The 21,588-nt window shown below is 40.5% G+C and overlaps 1 protein-coding gene across 7 annotated transcripts; it reads right to left on the bottom strand.

Moving 5' to 3' along the window:
• Positions 1 to 2,490: 2,490 nt before the first annotated feature.
• asb5b (ankyrin repeat and SOCS box containing 5b) lies at positions 2,491 to 21,528 on the bottom strand. Of its 7 annotated transcripts, none has more exons than XM_026941154.3 (8): positions 21,268 to 21,507; positions 9,594 to 9,651; positions 8,152 to 8,231; positions 7,968 to 8,075; positions 6,736 to 6,886; positions 6,461 to 6,595; positions 4,778 to 4,969; positions 2,491 to 4,070 (listed from the first exon to the last, which is right to left on the bottom strand). In XM_026941154.3, the coding sequence occupies exons 1-8, from the start codon at positions 21,337 to 21,339 to the stop codon at positions 3,943 to 3,945; spliced, it is 924 nt and encodes a 307-aa protein (XP_026796955.1). In that variant the 5' UTR covers positions 21,340 to 21,507; the 3' UTR covers positions 2,491 to 3,942. The 7 variants fall into 7 exon arrangements, with proteins under 7 accessions (XP_026796955.1, XP_034158927.1, XP_026796972.1 ...); XM_034303036.2 differs by lacking the exon at positions 21,268 to 21,507 and adding an exon at positions 21,168 to 21,188; XM_026941171.3 differs by lacking the exon at positions 21,268 to 21,507 and adding an exon at positions 14,511 to 14,633.
• Positions 21,529 to 21,588: the final 60 nt, after the last annotated feature.

Here is a 21,588-nt window from a genome sequence, read left to right as displayed (position 1 = left end):
AACGCTTCCACTCAGAGGAAAGCATGTCGGTGTTTTTTTTTTTTTTTTTCAATTATGTGTGTATATATATATATATATATATATATATATATATATATATATATATATATATGTATATATATATATATATATATATATATATACACTGCCCTCCAAAAGTTTGGAAACGCCTGAACAAAATAGGGTTTTTGGGCAATATCAGCATAAATCCTCTTTAGTTAGTGACCATTTTGCATTGATAATAAGGGACAACACAAACTATGAAAACATATTTTATTAAATAAAAAGTTTATGAACATAAACATGAACATAATATAGAAAATTACTCAAATTTTGGATTCATCAAAGAAATCCCCATTAGCAGCTATTACAGCTCTACATACTCTAGGCATCCGAGCAGTCAGTTTATTCAAACATTGACTTGATATATTACCCCAAGCCTCCTGGAGGATTGCCCAAAGATGATTCACACTGGTTGGACACTTCTTACGGACATCACGGTCCAGTTCCTCCCATAGCAGCTCAATGGGGTTAAGGTCAGGTGATTGGGCAGGCCACTCCATGATAGACAAGACACCGGCTAACTGTTTCTTCTCCAGATATGACTTGCACAGCTTGGAAGTATGCTCTGGGTCATTGTCTTGTTGAAAGATGAAGCAATGACCAATAAGGCGCTGACCAGATGGAATAGCATGTCACTGTAAAATGCTGTGGTATCCATGCTGGTTCAATATTCCTTGGACACGATACAGGTCACCAACTTTTCCTGCTCCAAAACAGCCCCAGACCATTACACTGCCACCTCCATGTTTCACAGTGGGTGTGATACAGGCATCTAACATCTTCTCACCAACTCTGCGCCTCACGTAAAATCGCCTCTTCGAGCCAAAAACTTCAAACTTGGATTCATCTGTCCAAAGCACCTTCATCCAATCGTCTGCTGTCCAGTTTCTGTACTTCTTTGCCCACTGCAGTCTCTTTCTTTTATTGTTTAAATTTAACAGTGGTTTCTTAGTTGATACACGGCCATGCAGACCTGCTTGTTGAAGTCTGTGACGGACAGTAGAACATGACACTGGTACATCACGTGTACTGTTAAGCTCAGCTGTCAGCTCTGGACAAGTTAGGCATCTGTTGCGAAGGCTGGACACTCTCACATATTTGTCCTCATTAGAAGAGGTACATCTTGGTCTTCCACTCCTCTTTCTGTCTTTATTGGACCCAGACTTTGCCTTCCGTTCCAAACAGTAGTAGACACCTTTCAGTGAAATCTTTAACTTTTTGGCTATATCTCGCATTGAATAGCCTTCATCCCTTAGAACTATTACAGACTGACGTGTTTCTAGAGAAAGCTGCTTCGACCTGGCCATCTTCTCAAGAAAGACATGAACACTCTCTGTAAAATGAGCCAAACAAGTCATTTGACTGGCTACAAGCTGTTTGACTTAATTGGCAATCAGTCATAAAGCTGTTTAAGATGTGCTGACCCAAAAACCTTTAAAAAACATTGGCCAGGTTTAAAGCAGTAATCAGGTATCACAGCTACCCATGGGGCATGTCTGACTTTGATGTGTATATATTGCCATTATTATGTAATAAAAAAAACAATTATTGTCATTATCTTTACTGATAATGACAAGTTACTTTAATGCATTTACACCAGGAAATGATAAAGATTAATGCTGATATTGTCCAAAACCTCACTTTGCTTAGGGTGTTTCCAAACTTTTGGAGGGCAGTGTGTGTATATATATATATATATATATATATATATATATATATATATATATATATATATATATATATCATACACGTCATGGTTTCTATAGTAACAGCTGATTCACAGGGACTTGTACAGCAGACGCTCCACATAAACAGATTCATTGATATGAAGTTTTCTGTAAGGAGATGTTTATTTAACATTTATGGAAGGAGTCTCCAGTGTCAGCGCTTTGTAACAGTTTTCTGACATCTTCAGGACAGAGGAGTTTACGCTTCGCCGTTTCTCAGAAACATGAAAAGCTGCATTTTTTTTTTGTCTTAGAGAGAAGCTGGTGAAGGAGCGACTGTTTATAGCTTCTATAACACGAGTGAGAGCAGGAACTAACTTGTTTCATGGATGTTCCACAGCATTAAATGTAGCTATAAATGGATAAAACGTATGATGTACAAATTGCAACCAAATTGGCAAATTGCTGTGGTAAAAGAGGAATGAATTTGGGGTGGTAACTCCTTGTTTCATAAAAAAGAGTGGTTTATTCCTTACATATTAAACAATCTGACACGGCATGAGAATGTTATCTAGTGCTTCATTGTTTTATCCACTTTTTTCAAATCTGACACCCACACTAACGTTAGGTCACGGTAGTATTCAGTACTTTTTTCAACTTCTTTTTTTATACCAAAAGAAAAGAAAATATGCGCTCTACTCACGGCACTGCTAAATGTAAAAAAAAAAAAAAAAAATTAAAGAAAGAAATAAGGACATCATTAAACATTTCCATTTTTTATTCCTGTATATTTGTTGACATGCTGAGGTTTCAGTAAAACACTGTACAGTTGTGATTATGATACACACTCGGCAGGTTGAACACACCACGAGATCAAACAGTGTGAGATGTGAGAAGAGAACAGAAGGACAGATAACTCTGTGTTTGTCCTTCCAGCATTTCTGATATGGCTTTAGGTCACTGTTTGTATTACGAATTTCCGAGAAAGACGGAACCGTTGATGATCAAGCGTTAGGAGCAAACGAGTCGCAGACGTTTTCAGAAGGGTTGACTGAAAACTTTCCAGCTTTTAAAAGGTAAGAAAGAAATAAAAGAAAACTGTGAGGAGGAAAAATCAGTGTCACTCTGTAAAGGATATGGTGTACATCTAAGCACTGAATATAAAATTGTAGAAAAATGCATAATACACCGTACAGTGCGTTACAGTTCATCATTTCGACTCATCATTTAAAACCAAACTGCATGAATGAGAGAAACTCTTGTGGAAAAAGTGTAAACAGTCGCTTTTTCCCCTCGCCAGTGTGAACGTGGTGTGAGACACTTCCTCATGAACCCGGAGTGACGTTAAACATTGTGGATTGTGATACCATAAACGAAATTAATGTTTTTTTTTAACAGACATTATATTTAAATCAAGAGCAAGCAATTCATTCTTTTGTGTTATAAAGAAGACAACAAATGCACTTGAGAGACAAAATAAACAACAAGAAAACACAGATACAGATAAAAGGAGAGATAAAATATAAAATCAAATGACAGACAGAGAGATAGCGAGAGACAGGAAGAGAGATAGACACGGGTAGAGAAACAGAGACTGGTGGAGAGAAACAGAGAGAGACAGGTGGAAAGACACAGACACGTGGAGTGAGAGACAGACAGATACACACGGACAGACAGGAACAGGCTGGTGAGACAGGTGGACAGAGAGAGAGAGAGAGAGAGAGAGAGAGAGGAGGGGAAAGAGAGACACAGGTGGAGAGAGACAGACAAGAGAGGTGAGTGAAAGACAGGTGGAGACTGAGACAGGTGTAGAGACACACAGAGAGAGATGGACAGACAGAAAAAGACAGAAAGAGAGAGAGAGACAGATGCAGAGAAGCAGAGATGGAGAGATACAGGTGGTAAAAGAGGCACAGAAAGAGAGAAAGAGACAGATACATGTGCAGAGAAAGAGAGAAATGTGGATAGAGAGATATATGGAGAGAGAGACAGTTAGAGACAGACAGGTACAGAGAGAGAGAGAGAGAGAGAGACAGACACAGAGACAAATTGGACAGGTGGATGGAGAGAGAGAGAGAGAGAAAGCGACAGAGAGAGAGATGTAGAGTAATATAGGTAGACAGAGAGAGAGAGACAGAAACAGACACAGAGACAAAGTGAATAGGTGGATGGAGAGGGAGAGAGAGAGAGAGAGAGAGAGAGAGACACGTGTCTATCTGTGCTGCAGGAATCTGTGGAGCAGAGGTGGCAGTCGGAGCTGAGGGATGAGATGAAGCCTCGTGCGTCCCAGATACTCTCTGATACACAACCTGCACAGCTCACTCAGAGAGCGCGGAGTAACTACACACACGCACACACACACACACACACACACACAAGTATAATTAGCAACTACCCGATGACCAACAATAAAATGTCCCCTTTTCCCTCCAGTGTAACTGATGAGCTCAAACACTTTGCTTGTGCACTGGAGCTACAAGGCTAACATCGCTAACAAACAGCTGAAGCATGTTTAGCATCGTGCAATCTGACCGTCTAAATCATCACACACTCATCTCAGAGGAGCCGAGATATTATAATCATTCACACCTCTATCACACTAACTCCACCCCTTAATGCTGATGTGAAGCTAAGCAAGGAAGTGACATCACTACGACTGTGTTTTATCTCTGTGACATCATTTGGTCCATGTTTTTAGATAGCAGTGTGTTGTGCGAAGTCAGAAACCACATCAATTAATCTGTTTGAGACACTGAACAACTGCACAGAGCTGATCAGGCGTGTAACACATGCAACGCGCTAAACTGGTAGCTATAAGCTGCTAGTACTTCTTAGCTACATTAGCCTTGTAGCTCCAGTACAAAACAAAAGAAGCAAACTTGAGGCGCCAAACATGTCTCGGCTGATCAACTACACTTGGAATAAGAGAGAAAATCGTATATTTTGTCTGTATACGCACATCATAGAGTTATGATACCGTTATTTTTATAAAGTGCTCCGAGTTCTTGCGCTGAATAAAGGATTCTGCTGAGGAACGATGTGTTTACCTTCGTAGTGCATTAGCACGCGCTCTGCCAGGCTGCTAGGGGGCGCCGTCTCCACCGCCTTCTGCAGCTCCAGGTTCCGAGTGTTGATGTTGGCGCCGAACTCCAGCAGCACTTTGACGATCTCGGGGCAGTCTTTCTGCGCGGCGGCGTGAAGGGGCGTGTCCAGGAAACGCCCCTTCTGTACGTTAGCACCTGCGAAGTAAAGCGTGATGTTTCCTGAACACTGCAGCTGATGATTACTTCTGTATTGTATGATTACGTCTGAATTGGTTCAATGTGTAACAGGATCGAGTCAAAAATTACAGGACATGAATAAAACGTAAATTTTTGTCCACGTATCATTAATTACTCATGACCAAATGTATTGAAGCATAATACAATGATGGATCTACAAAATAATGCAAAAATATTAACATGTTTTGGTGTATTTTAATGTTTATTTTTCAATTAAAGTGTAGTCCAGAGTGGAGGAACATGAGAAAACGTTGCTTTTTAAGCTTTTCGATAGTTTTTTCAATGTTTTAACTTTTTTTTTTTTTAAACTTACATGAATATTGTCATGAACGGAATTTACCTTAATTCTAAAATGGGGTTTAAATTTATTTAAGATGCATAAAGGCAAAAATGTAAAGTCAGGGAGACGCAAATGGCACCGCAATCGTGGAATCACCCGATTAACTACCGATTAAATACAATATTCATATACAACAAAAATATGATATTCATATACAATATACAATACGATATTCATACCACAGCGTTGTTAAATTCTCTAATCTGGTTAGTTGTCTATAACAGCAGCTCTGACAGTAGTGCAGCTGCAAATCACAGGTTTATATTAATGCACTCGTTCTCCCACAATGCATTATCGTTTCTATAGCAGCAGCTCATAGATTATAAAAAAAAGATGTACATTTATTGATATTTATAACGTATGTTATAACGTATAACGCAAGCGAAAACAGGAACTAACTTGTTTCAGGGCTGTTCCACAACATTAACTGTAACAAAAAAATGGATAAAAAGTATGACTTCACATTCTTTAATAAATAAAAGACAAATTGCTAACGTAAGAAACTACGCTTCATCGTACCACCCAATTTTTTCAAACTTTTTTAAAACTTTTTAAAACTTTTTTCAACTGTTTTGACCTTGTTTTTCAAATTTTAATGACTTTTTTTCCACACGTGTTTTTTCTACTTATTTTTTCCCAAAATTTTTTACTGTTTCCAATTTTTTCCAACATTGTTTTAGGACTTTTTTTTCCAACTTTGTTTCTTTTTTATCTCAGTCCTATAGGAATATCAGTGCACAATTTTACAGGAAGTTAGCCATTTTCCACCATTTCGCCATTTCTCACAGGATTAAAAATGATGTAAAACGTGCACTGGCTGTTGTAATATCGAAATATCTAAATATTAAAGTGTTTTGAAAGTATTAAAATGTTAGAGCGGTGTTAGAGCGGTGTTAAATCATGCTATAAAACATTTCATTTCAGTTGATTAAAACTGCTGTAGTTTTCTGTTAAGTAAATGGAAAGTAAAGCTAACAACCAAGTTACTAAAATATGACTATAAATTCTGACTGTTATCTGTTATTAAAAGACTAAAACTAAATTCATATTAGCTCTTAGTTTGTTAGCTGGTTAGTTGGTTAGTTGGTTGTCTGATTTGTTGCCCTGACCTCCATCTAGAAGTTTGCGTGTGCACTGTAGCTCTCGGGAGGCGCAGGCGATGTAAAGTGGTGTTCCTAAGTGAGGAATATCGTAATCCACATCTGCCCCCCACGATATCAGAGCCTCCACACACGCCGTCCTTCCTGAACAAAAGGCTGATGTTAGCGGTGTAGCATTCAGGGAAAAAAAAAAAGATTTCGTTCTCTATGGCATTTTCTTGTTAAAAAAATATCACAATTACATGCAGCTGTGTTTTTTTAGACGCAGGATGAGAAATGAGCACCTTTGCTGCTGGCCTCGTGGATCGGTGAGGGTTGGCACGGCTCAGGCTGTGGGTTAGCGCCGTGCTCCAGCAGAACCTCTGTACACGTGGCACTGCCCGCAGAACAGGCGTTAAACAGAGGAGTTACTCCATCGATGGTGGTAGCGTTCACCTAGCATGCACACACACACACACACACACACACACACACACAATACTGGATCAGTACACACCATACACATACACATTTGGTTTGCACAACCAACCCCTAGCCTTTTTTTTTTTTTTTTTTTTAAATATAGATTTATGAAACAAATCTGTACACAATATATTAAACTATAGGAAGTAAAACCACTAGCATGCACACGTACGTAAACGTCATCCTGACATGTTTACCACGTTTACACACGTCACAGCTTCAGACTTCATTTGATATCATGTGACCCTTAAATTCATGATGTCATATGTGTGACATCTCACACACACAGGTTTATGTCATTTTCCTTACTGACAAAGAATCTCATAAAAAGTCAAAAGACATCTTTTAATTTACAGAAGAAAATTCATGCTATTTTGTTGTAGTGTTTTATTCCTCTTATACAACAGAAATCTGGCAACAATTACAAGTTTTAACTTATTAAGGAAATTGGAAATAAGGAAGTTGTAATTGTTATCCAATTGTAGTTACATTTAATGTTGTGGAACGTCCACAAAACAAGTTCGTTCCTGTTTTCACTTACGTTATAGCAGCTATAAACAGTCGTTCCCTCACCAACCTCTCTTTTTTTCTCTCTAGAATTAAAAAGACAAAGAAAAACCTCCAAAACTCCTCTGTCCGGAAGATGTTAGAAATGTTAATGTTACAAAGAGCTGACACTGGAGACTCCTTCCATAAATGTTAATAAACATCTTTTTACAGAAAACTTCACCAGATTACGCACGGTTTTAATCCGTTTATTTGGAGAGTCTGCTGTACAAGTTCCAGTGGTTGGGCTCGGGTGTTATCTCGCTCTTTTCTTGTAATTCTTAATTAAAAAGTTAATTAATTGAAACACTACAAATTAAATCGCAACATTAATATATTTTCAGTTATTAATTAACAACACAGCAATGAAACAGAAATAAATACGTTTCAGAATAATTTCATAGTGGAGCAGTGATTCAGTTCCAAATGTTTAGGGGTATCACAATACAACAGAATAACAGCCAGCCAATCAGAAGTAAGGATTTTCCATGATCATGTAAAGACTTACATTAGCTCCGGCCTCGATGAGCGCTCTGGCACACGCCACATGATCGCCCAGACACGCCTCGTGCAGTGGAGTCACGTGATCGATGGTGACAAGGTTTGCATTGTAACCCTGACGGGAGGAAAATGCATATCAAATGAAAAGTGTGTATGTGTGTGTGTGTGTGTGTGTGTGTGCGTATACACACCTGTGACAGCAGCGTCTTCAGGGCCAGAAGGCGTCCCTGGCTTGCAGCTTCATGGAGTGGAGATCGGTCCGCCCATGAGCCTATAACACACACACACACACACACACACACACACACACACACACACGATATTAAACATCAAACACTACATTCAGCAGACTCAACTGAGGTGAGATGGAGATTTCTCCTTGCCATGTGATAATTATCGACGTGTGCGATTTCACATTTTGTATCATCTGTAAATTTATCTGCTGTAAAATACTGTAAAATACTGAGTAGCTTTTAGAGTTCCATTTTTACCTTTAGTTTGGCACTTTAAATGCTTTAAATGAATAAAATCCACTTACACACCATTTTTTAATAACAAGTCCATATTGCAACAATGCTATACCCTAAAGCCTTTTCACACTTATCAAGGATCCATGCTCTAAATTCTTTAGAAGAGAAATGCTTTTTCATGACCTCATATATTACTTCCTTAAAAATCGAACTCAGCCCAATCAGTCACTTCTGTGCCTCCCTTAATTAATGAACCGGTTTTATAGTTAGGATTCTTCCTGGAATTTTTCCCTAAATTCCCTAAATGCCTCAAAACAACTGGTCATCTCTCCATCCCTGAGAGGATATCTCTTATAATTCTGACTCTTCTCCTCTCCTAACTTTCAAGGAAGGAAATCCAGCCAACTGTTCTCTTGGTTCCTAACTCAGCAGAGAGGTGTTAGTGTGCCATCCGGGTCACGGCACCAGGTTGTCTTGCTTTTGACAATAGCTGATGGAGGAATTTTTAAATGCTTTATGATTATTTTCAATGAGATGCTCTTACTTTTCCTATGTGTACGATAAGTAAATGTAAGTAAAAAAGTAAATATTTGGGTAATATTAGCTGCTTCACAAGCTGTATAAAATTACACCTCTCTGATTTCTAAAACGAGTGACATCATTTACATCTGATTACATTATGTCCCTTTTACTACATTATAATATCTCCCTTTTATTACATTATAATATCTCCCTTTTATTACATTATAATATCTCCCTTTTACTACATTATAATATCTCCCTTTTACTGCATTATAATATCTCCCTTTTATTACATCATAATATCTCCCTTTTACTACATTATAATAATTAATGTTTTGATTGCAGATCTTAAATTTTGTGTACTTTTAGCACAAAAATAACTCCACAGAATAAAATCAAAAGACACCTGAAGTTGTTCAATTTAAAATTATTCACAGATTTGTAGCTCTATTCTGTAAACACACCCTTTTGAGCAGCCAAAGTCAGGCTGGAACATTTCCCTATGGATTCCTCTCCTCTGACCGCAGCTATATATAGTACGATCTCCACCTGGCAGTGTCCACATGCAAATGCCAAACCTTACCCAACCCTCATTTCTCACCCCTCTGTGAAAAAACAAAAGCTTTCTGCACCGTACGTACCCATGTCTCCATCTCCCCACGGCACGTCTAGCCACTGATACGAGTACGACATGACCGCCTGCGAACGAAAGCACGCCCGTCATCTTTACGCTGCAAAAGCATTTCTGGACTTTGATGATATATCAGTATGACGAAGGATTGTGATAAAGAAATCTGAAACAGTTCTACCTTTAATGTTATGGGAAATTACATTGGCTCTATGAGGCTGTGGATGGGCCTCCCTTTTTCCATTCATTTGCACGTCTGTATATTAATTCATATTTGTGGTGGTAAAATATTGAGTCTAAAAGCATCCTAAATGCAAACAACATCGTATTAACACACTCCTCTGCTGCTCTGTGTTTTGGACCAAATGCGGCTTGATTTCAAAGTGTTTGACTCGTGACATTTTTATTCTCTGTTCCTAATATGTTCACAGATAGGAAATAAATACATCGTCTGAAGAATGTGTGTGTGCATACACAAATCTGGGGCTTATTTTATAAATGTTGGCAAACAGTGAACCTCAGTGATTTTTTAAAGATATATTTTAAACATTAGTTAAACAGCGGGGCCTATTTCATCTGCTTTCCTCTCAATATGATAATAATAATAATAATAACAATAATAATAATAAAAATAAAAATTAGGGCTGCACGATATTGAAGAAAAATGTGATATGTGGTAAGATAATGCTCTCTCTCTCTCTCTCTCTCTCTCTCTCTCTCTCTCTCTCTCTCTCTATATATATATATATATATATATATATATATATATATATATATTTAAAAACTGAAAATATAACGAACACACATGAAAAAACCCTCAAAAACTTTGACTTTTTGTGACTTTTTGAAGTATTAAAATCATTCAGTTATTGCAAGCCCTTGTGATACGCATATCGGCATATCATGATACTTACATTTGCAATATTTCAGTGATTTTGATATACTGTGCAGCCCAATAATAAATCAATATGAATAAAATTTAATTTAAAAAAAAATCAATAGAACTAAAAATGTATCGATTTTATAATTTATAGACTATTTTTATCATTTAAAGGAATGTACAACTTTATAATTTATAACTTTGCAGTTTATCCATTTATATACAGTAAATTACATATAATACAATTAACTGTATATAATTTCTCTTTAATATGTATTTAATATGATAAAATATTGAATCGGTCAAAACTGGTAAAAACTGGATTAGAGGAAAATGTAAATAAATAAATAAATAAATAAATACTTATTATTAACCTCTTTACCCTGGTCATGAGTGTGGTAAACAAAAAAAGTAATTAATTAATTAAGTACATAAGTAATTCATTTTACTAAATAATTAAGCAATATATTAATAACTTAATAGTTCAAGTACAAAACACATGTGAGGTTTCCACCAGTAACAGCAGCCCAGTTTTCCCAGTAACACATGTCCTGCGTGTTGCCAGTGTTGTTCTCTTACTGGTTTTACTGCAGCACTGAGGGATTCTGGGAATTTTCTCTTTACTTAGGAGCCCTTTCTGTGAGAGCGAATGGCAGCTCATTAATATTCTACAAAGTGTTTAGACCCTGAGTTTACTGCAGATAGGAACTCGAGCTCCGGTTCGCAGAGACACACGGCTCGTACTGAAGGTTAGAAGTGGTAATGATTAAAGAGACAAAATCACAGACAGACACTTGGGTCTAGACGTTTTTGCTGCTGTAATTATGTATTAAGAATTTAAAATATACAGGAGACCTGATTAAAGGCTGATTAATGAAGTGCTTTCAGTCTGTTTTCCTCCTTCACACTGAAGCACTCTTCACTTCAGCCGCACTGGCAGTATGACTTTGCCAGACAGGTTCAAATGTCCTGAACTAAACATAGCACAGATTTCCCAAGCCCTTCCCCACGTCTGCTATTTACAGCAAACACGCTAGTGCATTCAGATTAAGTGCACTAATTAGTGGACTAGGTGAAGTAAACAAATACTAAATGCTGAACAGCACTTCAATTAAATCCTAATGCGACTCAGAGGTCAAGGTCAAACACTTCCTGATGTGTGTGGAGTTCATAAATCAGAAGGTCAAGCTTTTTTCAGGAAGATTAGCACGTCCTTCCCTAAGTGCAAGTGCAAATGTATTATAAGTGCAAATATGTTTCTCATTATATAAGGAGGTGTGTTTTAGTGGAGAAAATCCTCCTGAAACTAAAATCTGGCTCTGCTGATCTGAAATTTTAAATGTGATAGTTCAATAGCTCAACATATAAGTATTTAATAAACATAAAAATTATTAAACAAAGTGTATTCAGTTGTAATATTTGCATTTAAATAACCAAATCAGATAAGATAAACTTGTCGAAGTGCCCATGCTCAGCTCACATTTTTATCACATTGTATTATTGTTTGTTCTAAATAATCTAATTCAGATTGATTTCTATGTTGAAATTAAAAATAAATAAATAAATCATCCCAGGTTTCAAATGAAATGAGTGTAAAAATATCCATTCAGAGGAAAGAGGGCATTGAGTGACTGTATGGAAGGCCAACAGGGACAAACTACGGTGTGTAATAGGGCTGTCAAAATGAATTTCACTGCTGAAATACTGTCCAAGTTTTCATAATATTTTATATTCAAAAGCAAAAATATAAAAAAATTACAATTGTTAATGATCCCATGTTCTACTTTTAGTCATCTAATATAAATCTTTTGAAATGTGTTACCTAAATTGTTGATTAAATGACTTTTGGGCAGTTTTATGTATTAAACTCTGAATAAATGCATGACATTTATGACATAATTTATTTTCATATTTCATATTTTTTTGCATCAATTGTCTCGATAATATGAAAAATGTCCCACATTGGTATAATAGTATAATAATGTTATGTGTGAAGAAAACATTTTAAATAGTGAAGAAGATAGTGAAGAGCTTGGAGCTGTTCGTGGCTGACTAACAGAGAATAATACAGAATGCCCATTCTTCAAAACTGAGCTTGAGATAATAAAAATATATTTTACTTTTCATTAGCATGTTTTGTTTATGCTTCACCATCGCTGTAAGCTTTGTAGCTGTCCTGTGAGTTTCACAATAACCCATCCCATCCTCCTATTGGTGACTTTTAAACAAGCATCATAGCAGCTCTCCCTCTCTGAGACTGTAATCAGAAATATCTGACACGGCCAGAATTAAAATCCCAATGTAATGGCAGATTTCCTTTTGAAACAGGAAGCTGACTGTAGCAAGGACAACATGCTAGATGATCATCCTAGATGACAAGAGACTCGTCACCGGGAGACATCTGACAAGTGTGAGAGGCTTATAATTCACTCTTTTCAACACTACACTACTTAATAAGTTTATTTTGGGTTGCTGTGAACTGCTGCTGCTCTACAGAAAGACATATACCTTCTAATTAAGCACTATTGTACGAGAAAGAGTGCGGTTATACTAAACATCGGCACACGCCTGTGATTCGGCGCAGGTACGACGCCGCAGGGTGAGTGCTGTAGCTAATCACAGCCGTGCCGATATTCAGGTTAACCGCACAACTACGAGTGCGATACCGATTTTATACAACAGTTCTATAAACCAGAAATTAATATCCATTAAGTGACATTTCAGACACAAAATGGAGCGGAAACAGATCCCGATAGAAGCCACACTCACTTTACAGCATGTCGGCTACTCAGCTAGCTAGCACACACTGATTTGTACATTCCTGTTAAAGGTTCCTCTGGTAAAATTGTCTTCCTTTCTTCCTTTTCTTCTTCATCTGACAAGCTTTTATGTTTTAAGTTAAAAGTTATATTAATGAAAAATGGATCCTCTGCCATGTCCACTGATGATGTCTACTGTAGTAACCGTTTTGAACTAGGAAGTGGAAATTTACATGACGAACACAGACGAGTGGAGTGATACACACAGAGGAACATCTCGGTGAGACTGCCAGTGTTATTGGGGAGCTGTACTGTGGTGGCTTTGGGGCTTTAATTGCTGTGGTGGCTTTGGGGCTTCAGGTGCTGCGAGCAGTTTTGCACTCAGGTCTCCATCAGTGGACAAACCAGACTTCACGTAAAAGCTGTTATGAATTTACTGGTTATACAATTGCACTATTTGTCCATTTAGTACACAATTATAGAAGTGTAATGACCTATAATCACACTATCCGGTGTCACCCAGATGAGGATGGGTTCCCTTTTGAGTCTGGTTCCTCTCAAGGTTTCTTCCTCATGTCCTCTCAGGGAGTTTTTCCTCACCACCATCACCTCTTGCTTCATCATTAGGGATAAATTTATACATTTACAATTTATTTTGATTTAATTTAATTTGAATGTATTTATTTCTGTAAAGCTGCTTTGTGGCAATGTGCACTGTTAAAAGCGCTATACAAATAAAATTGAATTGAAAAGGAAATACAGGCACTCTTGGAACACCGCTCGACTTTGTTGTATAATAATAACGTATATTATTGTATGTTACTGTATATTATTGTATAATATTGTATAATAATAACTAACTCTTGTATAATGAGTATTTAATTAAACATATAGCTATTTTTGGATTTTCTTTCTAGAGAAACTATCATATTAGTGTGTATAACACCAAGGCACATGTACAACAAGCTCTAAAACACCTCTTATGATTTTAAAGACACTTGAAAGCATGCACTGCTACTGGTCGAGTGCATGTGATTGATTTATTTTTAGATATTTCTGAACCTGTAGGCTTTCCATATCACGTGCACCACGCTGACGCTGTTGATGTTATTGAATAACAGACAGACAAACCAAACCTAGTGATGAGCTGATCATCTACTGCTTATGAATTTAATATTTCTGCAGTTTAACATGAGCACGAGCTGCACATCTGTTCACTTTGCAAACCTCAGGCTCGTGCGCAGTGTATCTGTGTAAAGGGAAGAGGGAGAGAAAAGCACTCTGCACTCACCCTGACTAGTTAAAATCCCCCAGCGAGATTTCTTTCTAGAGGACAATTCGTCCAAATTCTCCTGCTTTCTCTTCTTGGCTGTATTTCCGGAGCGCTCGTGCTCTGCGCCGGGAACTTCAGGCATGTTTGTTTGTGTGCTGTAATGAGAACGTGAGCGAGCGCGAGCACGAAGGGGAACGGGAGCGCGCACGCAGGGAGAGAAGCCTGAGAGCGGGAACGCGCGCGGGGGTGAAAAAGGCTTCAGTTCATTACAGTGTTAAAAAAAATATATATAGGAAGCAAAAATAGTCCTTTACCTCAGAATATTACAGATTACTACATAATATCAATTTACTGTACAGGAATTTTAAATATACTCTCTCTCCCTCTCTCTCTCTCTCTCTCTCTCTCTCTCTCTCTCTCTCTATATATATATATATATATATATATATATATATATACACACACACACACACACACCTATATATATATATATATATATACATTATAATAATTATATATATATATATATATATATAATTTTCCAAATATTACATAATATCAACTTATTGTACAGGAATTTAAATGTATTGTATATATATATATACATATACAGGCGGATTCAATAGCGAGTAAAGCGAGGGTTTAATGAAGTTGCAGAAACTGAACAATCGGAACAAACAGTCCCAGGAAGCCAGCTGGACACAGTAATCCTCCCGAGGAACAAGGCACGCAGCGCAACCGCGGAGCTGAAACAACACAAACATGAAGACAACGATCTGACAAAAGACAGGACAAACGCTGAGGTATAAATAGAGCCGGTAATGAGTGGCAGCTGAAAGCAATGACTAATTAACCGTAGTACGTGAAACGGCCAGAAGGGGCCGGTGAACCCATGAACCGTGACAGTACCCCTCCTCCTACGAGTGCCTCTCGGCGCTACCAGGAGAACCTACCCGTCGATTGTAATCATCGATAAGGGAGTGATCCAATATGTCCCTGGCCGGGACCCAACTTCTCTCCTCCGGACCGTAACCTTCCCAGTCCACCAGATACTGGAATCCGCATCCCCTCCGTCTAGAGTCCAGAATGCGGTTAACCGAATAAACGGGTTCCCCATCTACGAGACACGGCGGGGGGGGGGAACGGGGGCTGGCGGATTAATAGGCGAGTGAAAAACAGGTTTCAATTTGGATACGTGGAACATGGGATGGATTCTCCTGTACGCTAGAGGAAGTTTGAGGCAGACTGCCACTGGGCTAAGAATCTTAGTGACAATGAATGGGCCAATGAATTTGGGAGCCAATTTACTCGAAACGGAGCGGAGCGGAATATTTTTACTAGAAAGCCACACTTTTTGACCGACGACGTAGACGGGAGGCTTCGACCGGTGGTGATCAGCCTGAGCCTTGGTGCGCGCACCCACCCGGAGAAGTGTCTGATGAACAGTTCTCCAGGTGCGACGGCACTTCTGGACGAAGGCGTGGGCAGAGGGAACCGCGACTTCGGATTCCAGACTGGGAAAAATAGGTGGCTGGTACCCTAAGCTACACTCAAACGGAGTAAGGCCCGTGGATGACACTGGCAATGAATTGAGTGTGTACTCCACCCAAGAGAGCTGTTGGCTCCAAGAGGACGGGTTCTGTGAAACCAAACATAGTAACATTCGCTCCAGATCCTGGTTGGCTCGCTCAGACTGCCCGTTGCTCTGAGGATGGAAACCAGACGATAGGCTAACACTCGCCCCCAGTAACCGACAAAACTCTCTCCAAATTTTGGAAACGAATTGGGGACCCCTGTCGGAAACCACATCCGTCGGGAGGCCATGAATGCGAAAGACGTGATCAACGACAGCAACCGCCGTCTCCCTGGCAGAAGGCAATTTTGGCAGGGGAATAAAATGGGCCGCCTTCGAGAACCGGTCCACCACGGTCAGAACCACCGTGTTACCCTGGGACGGAGGGAGGGCGGAAACGAAATCTAACGCTATGTGGGACCAGGGTTTAGAAGGGACAGACAGCGGTTGAAGGAGACCCTCTGGGGAACGATTGGAAGTCTTACAACTGGCACAGACCGAGCAAGCCAAAACAAACTCCCGAATGTCACGAGCCATCAGTGGACACCAGAAGCGTTGTTTGACCAAAAAGGCAGTACGACTAATCCCCGAATGACAAGCGACCTTAGAGCAGTGGAACCAGCGGATGACGTCAGACCTTAACCTCTCCGGCACAAATAACCGACCCGGTGGGCACCCGGAAGGAGGCGTTACCCCTTGTAAGGCCGTGCGGACCTTAGACTCAATCTCCCAAGTGATGGTGGAGACCACAAGTCTCTCGGGTAAAATAAGCTTGGGAGTAGTCTGCCGATCGGAACCATCAAAAACGCGGGACAAGGCGTCGGGCTTGACGTTCTTAGAGCCCAGACGATACGAGATGGAAAAAACGAAACGACCGAAAAAAAGAGCCCACCGAGCCTGCCTGGAGTTAAGACGTTTGGCCGATCTGATATATTCAAGGTTCATGGGTTCACCGGCCCCTTCTGGAAAACAGAACTAGACACAGACGAACAGGCAGACACAAGACAATTAGCATGACAATATTCCCTCCATGACCGTACTGGAACGCCAATTAATGTGAGGGTTATGGAGCGAGAGCCAGGGGTGACCTAAGACAACAGGAGCGAGCGGGGAGTCGGCGAGAAGGAAGCATATCTCCTCCGAGTGATTCCCCGACGTGATGAGTGTTAACGGGCCGCCATTCCACCCGACAGTAACCTCTGATCTATGGTCGGGCGGTGGCTTTTACCGGGCAGCCCGAGGCAATGTGTCCCGCCCCTCCGCAATATAGGCACAATCCTCTGGTCCGACGGCGATCCCTCTCTTCCCGGGACAGTCGGGCTCTGCCCACCTGCATGGGCTCCGGATCGTGCGCAGGGCTGACCGCATCGCTGGAGAGGGAAACCGGGAGATCCACGGCAACCAGAACTGCGCGTCGTAGCCCCCGCTGTTCCTGCTGCTGTAGGCGTGCGTCCACCTTAATGGCCAGGGCGACAAGCCCGTCCAGGGACGTTGGGAGCTCTAGCATGAATATCTCCCTCTGGATGCGGTCTGCCAGCCCATGCAGGAACATATCCCACTGCGCCTCCTCGTTCCAATTACACTCAGCCGCCAGGGTGCGGAACTCGATAGAGTAATCCGACACCGGAAGGTTGCCCTGACGTAAGTCGGCCAGTTTCCGAGCTGCCTCGCGTCCCGTCACGGCCCGATCAAAAACCCTCCTCATCTCCTCGGCGAGTGTCTGGAACGAGGCACAGCACGGGTGTTGGTTTTCCCATACCGCTGTCCCCCACAACGCCGCCTTCCCCGACAGTAAGGTCAGCACCAGCGCCACCTTGGATCGCTCGGTGGAGAAGGTCTGGGGCTGGAGAGAAAAAAAAAGCGAGCATTTGGTGAGAAAGGCACGGCAGAGCCACAGCTCACCAGAGTATGGGGCGGGAGGTGGTAGGCGTGGCTCGGGTTGAGGAGTAAGCGGCGATTGAGGGGTTAAATCTTGAAGAGCTGGCGCAGTGGGTGACGTCACCGGTCTGGTTCGGAGCAGTTGCACTTGGGCAGTGAGCTCGGACACCTGTGCCACCAAAGCCTGTACCGCACGACCCGTGGCGACCATCTGTTCCTCCTGCGCGCGGCCGTGTCCGAGAGAAAACTGTTGACTCCGGCGGCACTCGCTGAATCCATAATATTGGTCAGTTCGTTCTGTCACGGCAAAAACGGAGGCGGATTCAGTAGCGAGTAAAGCGAGGCTTTAATGAAGTTGCAGAAACTGAACAATCGGAACGAACAGTCCCAGGAAGCCAGCTGGACACAGTAATCCTCCCAAGGAACAAGGCACGCAGCGCAACCGCGGAGCTGAAACAACACAAACATGAAGACAACGATCTGACAAAAGACAGGACAAACGCTGAGGTATAAATAGAGCCGGTAATGAGTGGCAGCTGAAAGCAATGACTAATTAACCGTAGTACGTGAAACGGCCAGAAGGGGCCGGTGAACCCATGAACCGTGACACAAAGTCTTCAGAAGAACTGTGGCTGCTTCTGCAAGATGCTCAGTAACACTTACAGCTCATTTCCTTATAAAACTGCACACACTGGACCTGAGACTACTATTTTTTTTAAAGCAAGATATCGTCACACTGAATATTGACTTTGTTTCATTTATTACCTGCGTAATATATACAGCTGCCTATCCCAGGGGACTCGGGGCACAAGGTGGGGGGACACCCTACCCAACCCATCGCAGGGCACAATCACACACCCATTCACTCACTATAGACAATTTAGAGACGCCAGTCAGCTTACAACAAGTGAAGTTTTATGGATTTGGCTATATTAAGAAATTTAATTAAATTCAATTTTATTTGTACAGAGCTTTTAACAATAGACATTGTCACAAAGCAGCTTTACAGAAATAAATCGATAAAAAAAATATATTGTAAATATGTGAATTTATCCCTAATGAGCGAGCCAGAGGCGACGGTGGTGAGGAAAAACTCCCTGAGATGATATGAGGAAGAAACCTTGAGAGGAACCAGGCTCAAAAGGGAACCCATCCTCATCTGGGTGCAATGGATAGTGCGATTATAAATAAATCCCTTCTATTTTTGTGTGCTATTTGGACAAATAGTGCAATTGTGCAACCAGTAAATTCATTGCAGTTTTCGCAAGAAGCCTGGTTAGTTAAAATCTATCCACCGTCCACTGATGGAGTCCTGACTACGTGCTTGTGGCAACTGCAGCCCCAAAACCACTACAGCAATTGCAGTCTCAAGCCAATGTCAGAAATGTCAGAGATAGCATCACAGCTATCAGAAAACTTCTGAAGTAAGAATATCACAGGATGGAGTAGTTCTTTGTCGACACCGTGAACACACAGTCCCAGTGGAACATAGCATAGCTAGCTAACCTCACATACCTAAAATATCTTGTTTCCTGACAACATTCAGCTACACAGGAAGCAATGAAATCACAGATTTGCCGTTAGTCTTCATGTGTTCCGATGCGCAATGGGTTGCTAATGTTAGTAATGTGTGAGGTCATTTATAACACAGATAAATATGTAGACTATTTAAAGCCTGTGTTTACTTTTCCCATTGACCTGCAGTGTGTGTACGGCTGGCTGTGCTATTTATGGCTCAGCTTTAATCTTCAGCACAGAATTAACACAGCCTCTTTGATAGGATACGTCACGTTAAAAGGGAAATTGTTCCACTGTGATGTGATAAGTCACGTGAGAAGAATGTTACGGGTCATCAGCAAAATGGCTGATTGCTTTCCACATTTGTTTACTGAAGGTCATTGTTCTTCTGGAGGTCCAGCACAAAGAAGCTGTAGCTAATACACAGTTTTCTGTCACTTCTTAGCAAGGAGCGTCTCATTGATCAAGATCCTGTGTGTAGACGTCAAAGCAGTACCACTGCAAAGTTTATTTTAAAGTACTCAGTCTGTCGTATCTGTGGTTCACTAGCAATATAAACACTATTTAAGGTATGAGGCACATAAAATCCCTTCACACCAACCTTTGGTATGTGATGTGCTCTGATAGAAGTGTTAATACACGGGGATGAATTAACTCAAGGCAGGAAAGGAAGGGAATGAACCTTAAAGCAGCTTTTCATTTCAGATTTAACAAAAAAAAATTCAATTAAATACCAATTAAATACCAGTGTCCATTTCTGAGAATAATAAAAGAAGGAGAAAACACTTGAGACAGCTCTTTGTTGTGTCTGATTTTTTTAGATGTAGTAATAATAATAATAATAATAATAATAATAATAATTTTATGTTATTACTGTCAGGTCAAAAAGACCTCAATATCTTCAATATAAATATCATATAAACAATATAAAATTGAAATATTGAAAAAAATCTAAAATCATAATAAAGCACCATAATCTACATTTTAATTTTATGTACATTTTAAAATGAAATTAAATTTGGAGTTAATTTTTTTTTTTTTTTTTGGTGTGTGTGTGTGCGCGTGTGGGTGTGTGTGTGGGTGGGGGGGGGAGTCAAAGATTTATGGTGGTATTGAGGAACCATTTAAATACCAGCCTCCATTTCTGAGAATCTGCAGTAGCATCTCTACATTATTAGTTAAATCTTCATAAAACACGAGTCATAAACTCTCATCTATTTAAAATCAGTGTTGAAACTATTTCAGTCGAGTTCCACGTTGCATGCCAGTCATTTTACTGAGTCATGTCTGTAGATGTATTAAGTGCACTGAAATCCGAGGAGAGCAGAATGATACGGTGTGGATTCGAGTTATATTCGAGAAAATGTAGCATTTTTAGAGATGCTATAATTGTAAGGGGGAATTCTGTAGGCTCACACTGAGATCTTGAAACTTGGGGCAGAAAATGTGACACACCTTTGCTCTGTATTTCCATTCAGTCCTGATCTCTTGAAGTGACCAATCACAGCAGCCTGGAATATTATATAATCATGCACATGACCCACATGACCTGATGTAAACAAGGCTTCCTTTGACAATCCTGTATGATTCAAACTTATAACAGATTTGTAAACAGACACACTCACTAGCAACATACACTCACGCACACACACACACACACACACACACACACACACACACACACACACACACAGACACACACACACCTGCATGAAGAGTATGAAGGCTTGTAGAAAGGCATAACATCTTCTCCTGAGTTCTCCCAAACCCCCCTGCACGTGTCTCAGACACACTCGGATCACTTACTGTGCCCTTGGCCGAAATCGTAGAACTCTGCAGCGATGCGCGCCGCCTCCTTCCGGTTCCCCTTGACCACATAGAAGTGTGTGAGGATGTTCAGGCTGATCTTGACGAAGAGCTTGAAGCAGAACAGGGCGAAGATGGAAAGGTAGACATTGGTGTACTGCGAGCCGAATGGCCGCTCCTCCAGAAAGTTAGTCATTGCTGCTGAGCGCTGCTGATCTGTTTTGGAATGAGGGTCAGCTGGGCATGTGTTGACACGGATCAGATGGCACGACGACCCACTTTCCCGTCCGGGAACGCCCACTCCTGGCAGCCGAGGGCCCG

The sequence above is a fragment of the Pangasianodon hypophthalmus genome, chromosome 3 (genome assembly GCF_027358585.1).
Source record: "Pangasianodon hypophthalmus isolate fPanHyp1 chromosome 3, fPanHyp1.pri, whole genome shotgun sequence".
Classification (NCBI taxonomy): domain Eukaryota; kingdom Metazoa; phylum Chordata; class Actinopteri; order Siluriformes; family Pangasiidae; genus Pangasianodon; species Pangasianodon hypophthalmus.
Note: the sequence above shows the minus strand (reverse complement) of the source record. Positions and strands in the feature narration are given on the sequence as shown.